This window comes from Strongylocentrotus purpuratus, unplaced genomic scaffold, assembly GCF_000002235.5.
Source record: "Strongylocentrotus purpuratus isolate Spur 01 unplaced genomic scaffold, Spur_5.0 spur5_scaffold_7, whole genome shotgun sequence".
NCBI classification, from domain to species: Eukaryota; Metazoa; Echinodermata; class Echinoidea; order Camarodonta; family Strongylocentrotidae; genus Strongylocentrotus; species Strongylocentrotus purpuratus.
The window spans coordinates 34194114-34206337 of NW_022145613.1; the positions used below are offsets into that span (position 1 = coordinate 34194114).

Consider the following 12224-nt stretch of genomic DNA (forward strand, 5'->3'; position numbering starts at 1 on the left):
TTGCCAAAAAGCTAGTTGTCAACATATTGTGTAAGTTGTATTCCGTCATAACAATGTAGCTCTTATCTAGGTTTTAATAAAGGTTTTATTTTGTAGGAGCCCTGAACTTTAGTTTAGGCTAAGTTTAATATCCATGCATTATTTTCAGTGAATATATCGTAATGGGGTTGGAAAATAGATTGTTGTACAAATGCTGTGTGTATTTAAAAGGGATGTGTCACAATAAGCTAATGAAAAACAAATTGTATGCACTTCAGTACCTCACAACAATGGATGCAACATGCCTAATTGGTTTGTGCGCTTCGGCATGTCAACCGAGGTAACATACCAGTACTGTAGACTAGATATAAATTATATGAAGTCGAAACTGTACTGAATTTGTGTGGAAATACAATTTAATGTATTCAAAATGAGTAAATGTTCGATGAAATTGGTTAAACAGTTAAATACACTGTTGCATGTTGCTTTTGAATTGACCGAGGAAACATACCAATAGCCTGTACGTGTACAGTGTAGTTGTACCAGAAAAATTTATGAATATGCAAAATATATGCTCTGCTGCCAATTGTTGTATTGCCAATTACTTAAAGCACTTGTCGAATTATACATTCCATGAACCCAACACTGTGTACACACCTATCATAAATCCTATACCTAAATCCTATACCTAAAACATATTTATGATGACCCAAGTCCAAACTATGCCCTGTTTCAGTGACAAAACAGAACCTGGAGGAAATATTGAATCACCAAAGCCCTCTGTACTTTTTGTTTCTATGTCACAATATTTTATTCCCTAATCATTTTATATTCTTTCCTTTAATGTCTAATTAAACCATCCTTCCTTTTGTTTTATTTATTTCCAGACACCATGACAACATTGCCCTCGTTGGATCCTGTGAATATTTCAAGCACATCATTCCGCTGGCCACAGCTGCCTTTAAAACGGTGAGGAACCATAAGCTCTCGATCTCTCTCTCTCCCTGTCTGACCCCGTTCTGGAATTTGGCACCAATGCCAGTATGCCCTACATGTACTCCCTATTCACAAATGTTGTTCTGTAAAATGGGTTATGAAGAAAATACCATACAGCCCCTGCAGAATATGTACTTGTTAATTGATTTTGTCTAGACATTGATCTGCATTGACTAGATGATATCATCATATATTTATTCACTGAAGGTGTTGCTTTTATATAGCAGGGATACCTTGAGCAAGCTTGTATGAATGGATTACATTGTAGCCTTGTATGTTGGAATATGGATTTCATATTTTGCAATTCTGTCTCATTCGGTCCCAAGATGTATTCCATTTTCAGGTATTCCCTCAATTTCTTGATTTCTTTGGCATTTGACGTATAAACCAACATATAATAAACAATGTATACAGTTATATGCACAGTCAATGACAATACTTTTCAATCAACCTTCGTGTGACCTCTCTGTCTCTCTCTCTCTCTCTCTCTCTCTCTCTCTCTGTCTCTCTCTGTCTCTCTCTCTGTCCTCTTGTCTCTCTGTCTTTCTCTGCATGTCTGTCTCTCTGTCTTTCCGCATCTGTCTCTTAGTCGCTCTTTGTTCCCTCTCTCTCTCTCTCTCTCTGTCTATCTCTCAGTCTCACCATCCCTTATTTCTCTGTTTATGTCATTCCCCTATCAAGTACATCCGTAGGGATTTCAAAACAAAGAGCCAGAGATCTTCCCTGTTTACTGTAAAACACTTAAGCTTTCTCAAGAAAACACTTGTCTGGGCTACTAATGTGAAGCTCCTTAAAGGCTCATTCTGTGAACATTGTTCAGATGAGAGAAAATGGTGCTAAGGTAGTGACTTCAATGCTAGTAAATGTACAATTAAAGATAATCTGAAAGTTTGAGGGAAATCAGACCATTATTAATGATAACAATTGGGAAAAACTTATCTGAACGATTTGTTAATTCTCCCAACTATATTAGTATTATAATTTGATTAAATATATTGGCTCTTTTTAGTGTTGACAGATTTAAAAAAAACCTGTTTTACATGTATGTCTTACTTTCATGGAAAAACGGTTGGGAACATTCAAAAAATTGGTTGGGAGAATTTACTGTTAAAACCATAAATATCTTTTTGGTTTGAGAGTTTTTTCAGGATTGTTTGCATGTTGATATAATAAGTAACATTTCAACCATGTTAACGGTTTACTGAAAGGCTCATTTTGTGAATATCATTGCAGGAATATCAAGATTCAGTTTTAAAAGTCCTCTTTACTAGAGAGAATATGGACATTTAATGTAGTTGTTTAAATTTTTGATAAATCATGTTTATGTGTGTACCAGTCATTTGTCGTTGACAGTTTGCATGTAAAAAAAAATTGTTATTGTTTGTTTGTGTGTTCTTGCATATTATGGTTTTTGAGGCCATGTCTGAATTTTCTTATGAGGTGGCACTGACAGGTCTAATTTGATTCCAATAAATGAACGACGTCCTTATTTTGTCTCACATTTTCTGAGCTTTTCTGATTCAATTTAATCCCACCAGATTGTTTATAAGGAATTGAACAAAACTTGTAGAATGATAGCCTGTTTGTTCAACAGACATCTACATGTATATGTACAGTATGTGCACATTCAGTAGTCATGATAACAGTAAAAACAGGCTTAAAATCATCCTTGAAAATTCCTGTTTTTGAATTTTTTCTATCGTGAGTAGTGACTGCATTGTAAAAGAATTGCATAACTTTGTGACCAAATTTAAGAAAAAGTACTGTATTATTCTTTTTTTTCTTTGGGAACATCCTTGCAGCTATTCTCTGCAATATATCCACATAAACTTTGAGGTAAAAGTGTTTGTAAATCTGACATTTTAACCCCTTAAGTTTTCTGTCATTTTAGATATTAGCAAAAAATAGGACAGAAGTCACAGCACATATTCTACTTCACAATTAGTTCAGTTTTTAATAGTCAGATGTCACAAGTTGTACAATTTTCCAATTTGACCGGCTTCAATATACCAGTGCAGGGGGGTGTTTCACAAAGATTCTTAGGTCAAACTTAACTCTCAGTTGGACTTAAATATTATGGAGAGCACTTTGTAGCCTTATAATGAAATATATCAAAAAACAAAAAATCAAGCATTTTAGACTTCATATATTCCACATCAAGAACATGATAATAGAAAATATAAATGATTTGAATCAACATTTTATGCCTTTTAAAATAACTTTTACAAAATGTTTTCAAGGATGTTCGCGGCTTTTCATAATTTTAAGCCCAACTAACAGAGATAAGTCCAACTTAGGATCTTTGTGAAACACCCCACAGAATTGTGAGAAGCCATATACTCCTGTAGCTTTTCGCCAGGATCCTTTTTACCTTCCATCAGTTAGAATGACAAGTCAGTGACACTAGCTAGCTCCTTCAACTCTGATTGTCTGATGTCTTTCTGATAACTTATAATTGGGAAGAAGCAAGGAGCCCGGGCTCGGTTGCAAGAATAAGTTACAGCGATCACTTCTGCCTTTGGGACAGGAGAATAATCAATTTCGGCATGTCTCTCTTCGATGTGTCTGTCCTTTTACGTAGGCTGGAGGATTATTTTACAATTATGTGGGAATTGGCATGGAAGAATGATATCTAGAGATTTGTTTCCATGCATAATGGATGAAATTGATGTCACAAGAGGAATAATATTAGCTTTAGGAACACATTTGAACAAAAGTCTCATGAAACATGCATTTGAAGATTTGATTTCAATTTCATGATTTTCCATGGAGGGAAAGAGGAATTTTTATTAGAGATCATACTGTCACATATATTTACGTGTACATGCAAGGAGGTATTACGTTGCTACAAATGTGAAATGAATTCATTACATTTGAAGAAGATTATTTTTCCTATTCTACCATAACAATTTTTTCTTCATGAAAATAGAAAACATGTAGGCCTAGTGTGTAACACAATCATCAGTCAGACTACAATTTGCAAGTTGTATTTGTATTTCCAGGATTGGACAATCAAAACAAACTGAATTTTAAAATTTTGTCCGTAAAAATTTTGATTTTATTTTTTTTTCCCCCCCCCCCTCAATTGCTTCAGAAGAAATCTTGTTTGAGTATTGATATTATGTCTAAAATGTTTTTTTGTTTTGTTGTCATTTTTTTTTTGAGGGGATGGTGAATCATTTAGACAATTGAATAATTGTGCTAATTTATACTCTAAATCATTGAAATGCATGGGGTATTATAAAGGTCAAAATATAAAAATGGCATCCTGTTGTGTCTGAAATATGATGAAATCAAGCCAGTTATCAAATGTGAATTGACAAGAATTAGCATTCTGTGCTCTAATGTGCATCTCATAAAAAAAAATTAATTCCAGATTCCATCACAGGAAGGTCTATACCTAGAGCTTCTTGTGAACTTCATCCAGCATTCCCTGCATCTATTAGAATGTATGTACGACCCTTTGCACCTCTGGAGGAGACATCTCTCAAAGTGAGTAACACAAAGCCACAAGTGTATTCACCTTATTTATGATTATTGTACACTGACAGGTGTAAAGAAAATCCTTTTTGGAGCCAGAAGGGCGTTAACTCTTATACTTCAACACAGAGTTAATGCCCTTTTGGCTCTAAAGAGACAAAATCTTCTTTTGAGAGCCAGAACGTACACTCTGTACAGTTTACCTGAATGAATGCCCATCTAGTTGTCAACAGATGACAAATGAAAATGTACTAATACCTTGTTCACGTTTGAGGCTAACATCTTTCATGACAGCAGCAGAAGTTCTCTTTACACAATTTATTTATTTCATCATGGTGGTGTTTCACAAAGAAGTTGAACTTATCTCTAAGTTGGACTTAACAATTATGGAAAGCCGTTAGCATCTATGAAAATATTTTGTAAAATTTATTATAAAAGGCATAACATTTTTATACAAATCATTCACATTTTCTATTATCAAGTAGATTTCATGTTCTTGATGTGGAATTCATAAAAAGTCTAAAATACTTGAATTTTCGCCTTTTAATATATTTTATTTTAAATATACAAATGGCTCTCCATAACTTTTAAGTCCAACTTAGAGTTAAGTTCGACTTAGGATCGTTGTGAAACACCCCCATGTGTACTAAAGATTAAGAAAGTTTTCCTTGAGGTTACTTATTACCTTCTGCCAGTGAAATATGCCAATATTGTACACACCAAATGTATGCCTTTGTATTGACTCAATGCCCTTCCCATCCTTTAAGAATATTGAGGACATATGACAAGTTTATATTAGACAGTGTTACCACGGTGGCCTTTGATCTACAGGTGCAATAAAAATATACAAAGGTTAACTATTAGACAAATTAGATTCTAAATTATTGATCGATCAGATGACATACTGCTTATATGATGAGTGCACCGTAAATATTTGAGCATTGCTGAAGTAGGCCTTTACATGTACATGTATACATGTATGTGTATATCTTTGTGATATTACAGTACTATGTGTTATGGTAGGATTTTCTTTTGGTTTGTTTGTTTGTTTGTTGTTGTGTTTTGCTAAAAGTTTGTTATCCCTTTGTTTTTATAATTATGTTCCTCAGTTCAGTTCAGTTCAGTTCAATTTAGTGTACCTTACCAGATAGTTTTCACATTTAAGGTCAAAAGGTGAATCTCCTTTGCATGAACTAGGTAGATTCATACGTTATATACAGTCTTGTAAATCCCTTGATTGATTAATAATCAAGTATGTTACATTTTTTTCTTCCAGCCATGTCGGAAAGACGACCCAAAGCTCCCGACCAGCTCTCCTAAGTGTGGAGGTGGTGCCGTTCTTCTATGGTAAGTGAATAAGTGCTGTAAGTTAAGACAAGAATTTTGAGCCATTAGGGCAAGCATTTCAGGCAAGGCGTGTGTGTGGTATGACAGCTTTCATTATTAAGATCTTGTAGTTACATGAACCGTGCATGTAGCAGATATATTCTCAGGCTGCAGGCTCTAATTTAAAGGTAAACGTAGAACGTAGTGTCAAAGATGGGGATTAATCTTTTATTATTAGCGGCTAAATTGATAATAATAATAATAATAATAATAATAGGCATTTATATAGCGCCGTCTATCTAGACAATTCAATTCTAGGGGCACAAGAAAAATAGAGAGAATAAGAGAGTTTGGATGAGTGTCATAGTGCCAAGTACAGGTATTGTTGAAAAAATTGATCACATGTTGTTCTTCTTCTTCAAATTGGCAACAGTAATAACTTTCTTGTGTTGCTACAGACAATGTTTTAATAAAATGAAATGACTCTAAAACAATATCTATGTGCAGGAACTTTGTGATAAAGTTAGAAAAAGAATTCGCCTATTTCTGATGAAAAAATAATAATTTGAACCTCTCAACTTGTTGCCAATTCAGGATTTTAAAACACATTTTCCTTTTAAAAATTTCTTCCATCAACTGCAATATGGTCATGCAAGGAAAATGGATACAGTGTGTGCAGAATTTTTTTTGCTTTTATTTCTCATATACATGTACTTAGTACATTTTAGTGCTCTGAATCAAAATGAATTGAGCCAAAACACAAACATGGAATGATTGTGTTGAAAGTGTTTTTAAAGATAAACAAGTCTGTCATCTTGATTGTAAATTCTAACTTCTATAGTAAAATAGAGCAGTATGATTAGAAATTCAATATATTGAGCTAAGGTTTTCCAATGGTTGCCTTTGACTGTGTCTTTAATGGAGGCTTCAATTTGAAAATGTGAATATATTCCACATCTATCACTCTAAAATGTAACTAAGCAAACACACTCTGCAGCTTTCACTTCAGCTTAATATGAAAGGTAATTTATGACAACAATAGTTGATAATCTATGTAGCACTGCAACCATACAAATATTCTCTGCTAGGCATTACTGAAAGCGTCATATTATTAACCTGGATTTTCATTATTGTGTCCTCTTTTTTACAAAACTCATGAAAGGGAGAAGGAAGTTGCTGAGACTATTCTTTTCTACAGCTGCGACTGCTTGCGCTCCTTTTAAATTTGATGGCATAGAAACTGAAACTGAACCTGTTAATAATTTGATGAGTTTTTTTATATTTTTGATATGTTTCCTGAATTTTTAAAGAAAATACAAACATTGCAAACCTGCACAGAAATGTAGCTGTATTATGGGAATGCAACAAAATCTGTTGTATTTCACCTTAGTACATGTATATCTCCTCAAGAATATTACAAAATACTTGGAATTGGCATATTTTGTGTTATCAATTCATTTCCTGTTGACTCTAGGTACGTGTACTTGAAAAGCAGGTAGACATTACAAGTGGTTAGAAATATAGGGTTTTGTGGTCTGGTATGATCTCATTGACTTTATTAAATGAGGCAGAAAAAAAATCTAGTTACAATTCATTATCCTACATGTATTTGCCCTCTAAAAATTGGTGTCTGTCTTCAGTCAGAAGGTGTGTTTTAAATGCCTTGTCGCAAATATTCTGTACACTCCTCCACTGTGTTTGCTAAAGACAAACAAAGTTTATAAATGCTCACCTTCAAAATTATCCCACAGTCATGGTTAAAATTGTAAGCATATTGCAATAAGGCCTGAGCACACATGATGTAATGGAATTATTAAACTTTTATATAAATATATATATATATATATATATTTAAATATATCCTTTAAATTGGCAGCATAGAAGATCATTGTAAATAGAAATTCCTCTTCTGTTCTATCAAGAATGATAAAATTAGACAGTTTACAAGTTAATTTTTTTATAAATGAACCTTAATATTGCCATATCTATCTTGTATTCAATACAGTCTAGTGTGCTGGCTTACTTTGAAAAAATAAAGTACAGATGTAGATCATACATGTACTTGTGCATTGTACAGTGCACATTATAAAATTTCTGTATAACGCAGAAACATTTATATTCTACAAATGTATATCTATATTGATTTATATTTTTTTTACGTACATGTTTTTTCCTATGTAAATGTTACCATTGAGCTTATGTACTTGCGTCAAATGGAAACGATGCCCTGGTAAGGGTGCTAAAAACCATTTGATATGATAATGGAGAAAAAGATATGTGCCCTACAGACATACTTGCTGTTCAAATAGTACCTTGTTGACATTCTGGGCAAGATCGCATTCCACTGATTGGAAGCTATACAGAGTATGAGTGGTGTATCGCTGGCAGTAGAGGGATAAGGTTACCGTCCTAGTTATTGGTAACTTCATGTTTGCTTCCTTTTCCTTTTTCTTTTCTTGTTATATCTTATTGGATGTTTTATATCATATTGTCTCTCGCTATTATTTTTCTTCTTGAATTCATTGCGCTGTTTTGAACATTATTTAAAAGGAAAGATGGCTAAATGTTTCCTTTTTTATCCTTTTTTTCTTCAGTTTGCGTATTATTCAACCCTCTTCTTCTGTGTTGAACTCCCTTTCTTTTCTTTCCCTGCACTTTATTCTCTAAATCCTCTAAATCTATCCCTTTAAACTAATGCTTTATCTTTCTCTCTCTTTCTCTCTCACATTTTCTCTCTCTTCCTCTCTCTCTCTCTCTCTCTCTCTCTCTCACACACACACACACACACACACACACAAACACATTTCTCTCTCTTACTCTCTCACCCCTCTCTCTCTCTCCCTCTTCTGTTCTTTTCATACTAAATGTCTCTCTACTATTGTGTCTGCTTCATTCTTTTCACCCCACCCATCCCACCCATCTTTTTCTTTTGCTCTTTCTCTCTCTCTCTCTCTCTCCACTGTCATCTATGCCTCTTTTAGTTTCACATTATTTCTATGGTAATTGCTGTGTAAAATATGTCTTCTGAAATACATTTACATGTGTAAATTGTGTAAGCTTAATTTACATCAAGAACAGAACTCTACATAATTTCTCCTCTTTTTATCTCTTTGGTTTTCTTTTAGATTGTTTGTCTAATCCTACCTGGTCGATAGCCATCAAGTCAGGCCTTCATTGTCACGTCCTTCACATGTTTGGTGCTATCGTCACAGGTTCAAAGGTAATCATAATGTTCCTTTTTATTTTCCTCCAGAGAAACCCCTTTTTGTAATTCTTGATTATGATTAGTAAAGGACTAGCAAAATCATCATTTGATGTGGAAATGGTTATCTTATTCCCCATGAAATTGTAGTGAATGTCTCAATCAAAGCATGAATAAAACTCCTAGTTCTGTGTTAGTTTTTTGTTTCAATTTGAATTTAAATTCATATTGATTCATTTTTATTATTAATGTTTTAATGATGACGAGATGTTCTAGCTGTACAATGTTCGTCCAATTTTATCCCAAGGGATGGATCACTCCACATAATCACTGATAAATCTATTACGCATTTTCTAAGGTCTTTGTGATTGCTCTAGAATTTGTTATTATTTAGCAGACTTGAAACTTGTGTCTAAATGACCCTTAATGAAATCACTCTCTTTATGATTTCAGCCCAACGCACAGATGGCAACCACGCCCCCTACAGTCGACATGCTATTTCGCTTGCTGACGAGCGAGTCGGACCATGGCGTGACCAGAGGGCCTGATTCTGAGAAACACTCGGTTACGGAGCTGGTACTCCGATGTCTGGTACAAATGATCAAGGTCATACACAGCTGTTGTCCTGAAGAAGTGAGTCCAGTCTCATACAGCATTTCTCTGGAAACTACAAGAAATTGTAGCATACAATATATTATGATATACTTGTATGAGTCGGTGATATCAAATTAAATACAGAAATATAAAGAATTTCCCTGCACTTAGTTATTCTCCATCCTCTAAATCTATCCCTCTAAACTAATGCTATATCTCTCTCTCTCTCTCTCTCTCTCTCACTTTCTCTCTCTTTCTCTCTCACATTTTCTCTCTTTTACTCCTCATTATGATATACTTGTATGAGTCGATGATATCAAATTAAATACAGAAATATAAAGAATTACACAGGCGTTTGTTATCTACACTAACGCTGTCAATGGGGGAGTCATAAAAATATGAGAGCTTTAAAAAATTGTTGTATTCAGGTTTTCTTTGACAATTTTTGTTTTTATCAAAGGGTGTTTGGAATGATGCATTAAAGAAATAATCTGAGCATCAGAATTGCTACATGTAGCTCAATATTTTTGTATCAATTAAAACAGAGCAGCAAGTCACAGTTGGATTTGCTTTGTGATTCCATGAATTAAGTCTTTAAAGGTGTATTTTATTGTTGAAATGTATATGTGTGTTACTCACTGTTATGCATGTATATCACTGTTAAATAATGCCAGAACTTTATATTGATTCATTTGTATTTGACTAATTTTCTTTGCGTAACAGAGGCAGGTAGAGTTGAGTGAGTTGTTGGAGCAGCTTCTTCAGGCTTTGAGGAGTAGCCATAGAAACAGTGATGTACAATATGCAATATTCAGTAAGTTCATTTTGAAGATTGTTTTCAAGCTATTTTGTGTTGAAGTCACATATCTTCCCACTCAGACACACAAGAGCAAGATACATTACACTGATAGCACCAAATATCATTAGTATAATATAAATAAAATGCTGGAAAAATTTGTATGAATGAAGGAGAAATCATAAATTGTGATTGAAACAAAAAGACATCTCAATTATCCCTGTGGACACAATCTGTACATCTTTAGACTACTTTGAACAAGCTAAAAATGATTAGTAATGTAATAGATTGTCACATCGACCTCATTTCGATACGACTCTGGTATTTCATAGCTTTCAACTCTAGTCTGCTTCTATTAGCACCAATTAGAGAAGATATAGTTCATGTTGCTTCTTTAATCTCACAGGAAGCATCCCTCAGACACTATTAGATTCTTGCAGCAACAAGAGCAGCCTCCAGAGGGCATTTGTCAAAGCAGATGTATTCACAACTCTATTGACCATCTTAGAAACAGCAACGGTAAGTCTTTGTCCTATTTTTTTTTAATGGATCTATCCAAAATGGATGTTACTTAATGATAGAATTTGTTTTGGTAGTTTTAATGGGTTAAGTGTAGGTCTATTTGCTTGATTTTCATGATAGATAAATGAATTCTTGCCCCCCCCCCCCCAAAAAAAAAAAAAAAAAATTAAAAAAAAAATTGCAGTTCTGTGCATAGTGGCATGTTTGCAAACCACTCTGAGAAAGAAATGTTTTACTAGACCATACTTAAGCATTGCATTATATGTCTTCATGTATAACGGTTTACCTGGAACTAGAATATATATATATCTCTCTCTTTTTCTCCCTCTCTCTCTTTCTCCCTCTCTCTCTCTCTCTCTCTCTCTTTCTCTCTCTCTTTCTCTATCTCTCTCTCTTATATTTCTCATAAAACAGTTTGTGTCTATTTGTGTATTTCTCATTATAGTATTGTTTTATTTCTTCTGCATATGGCAGTCACACAACTATTTTTCCTATAGTATCATGTTTAAGAATCTGTCTGTTTACAAACATGTAGTCTTCAAGAGATGTAAGTCTTGTAATATTGTATCGTTATAGGTTTCCGATGGCAACAAGCAATTAGCCGTCTTCTTCACTGTTCATCTCCTTGGTGCTATTCTCAACGGGTCTCTTTACGCCAAGGAGATCTTCAAAGAGACGATAGGATACGACAAGCTTGGGGAGCTGATCGATCGACTAGGGACTCCATCGCAGGAACTCATTGAAACCTTGATGGACATGGTACGTAAGATCCACTCTCTGTTCAAATCTAAAGGTCACTTATGGTAATGTCATGTGATGTTTCAAAACAATATGGAGGTAAACTGTGTTTGTTCATCTTCTTAAACTAGACCAATGCAATAAGCTGTTCTCGTGAAATCCTGTATTGAAAGACATATATGAAACAAGACACCAAACTAAGGGTTAACAATAAGTTAAATACATCATGGCTCTAAATTACTTTCATTTACTCTATACTTTTAGAGAAAAAAAAAAATTGCAAAATTATAGAAGGTTTAACAGTGTTACAGTGCAAGATACAGAATAACACAATATACCTAAATAAGACCACATCAAGCTGTTCATGTATCAATATAGTCACCTCGTTAAATGAAATTTGACATTCAAGTTTTTTTAAAGTGAAAGAAAAGAATATTATGGAGGAATGTATAAAAATCATTCATAATTTCCATTTTACTGTATTGCTTTATTTGTGACAAACATAATCTTATTAAGATCAAGATCTACATTTTCTCACCAAGAATCATAAATAACAAAATGCACACTTTCCCAAGGCTTAAATTTTTTTCT

General features: G+C 33.9%; 1 protein-coding gene across 1 annotated transcript in view; it reads left to right on the forward strand.

Annotated features, from left to right (window-relative positions):
• The window catches only part of LOC580791 (neurobeachin-like protein 1), a 72584-nt gene that overhangs the window by 15374 nt on the left and 44986 nt on the right, over positions 1 to 12224 (forward strand). The window contains exons 4-11 of the mRNA XM_030974533.1: positions 867 to 948; positions 4352 to 4467; positions 5732 to 5802; positions 8907 to 9001; positions 9437 to 9616; positions 10301 to 10391; positions 10780 to 10892; positions 11472 to 11654. Coding sequence (XP_030830393.1) covers positions 867 to 948; positions 4352 to 4467; positions 5732 to 5802; positions 8907 to 9001; positions 9437 to 9616; positions 10301 to 10391; positions 10780 to 10892; positions 11472 to 11654 — 931 coding nt within the window. The remainder of the gene's footprint in view (positions 1 to 866; positions 949 to 4351; positions 4468 to 5731; positions 5803 to 8906; positions 9002 to 9436; positions 9617 to 10300; positions 10392 to 10779; positions 10893 to 11471; positions 11655 to 12224) is intronic.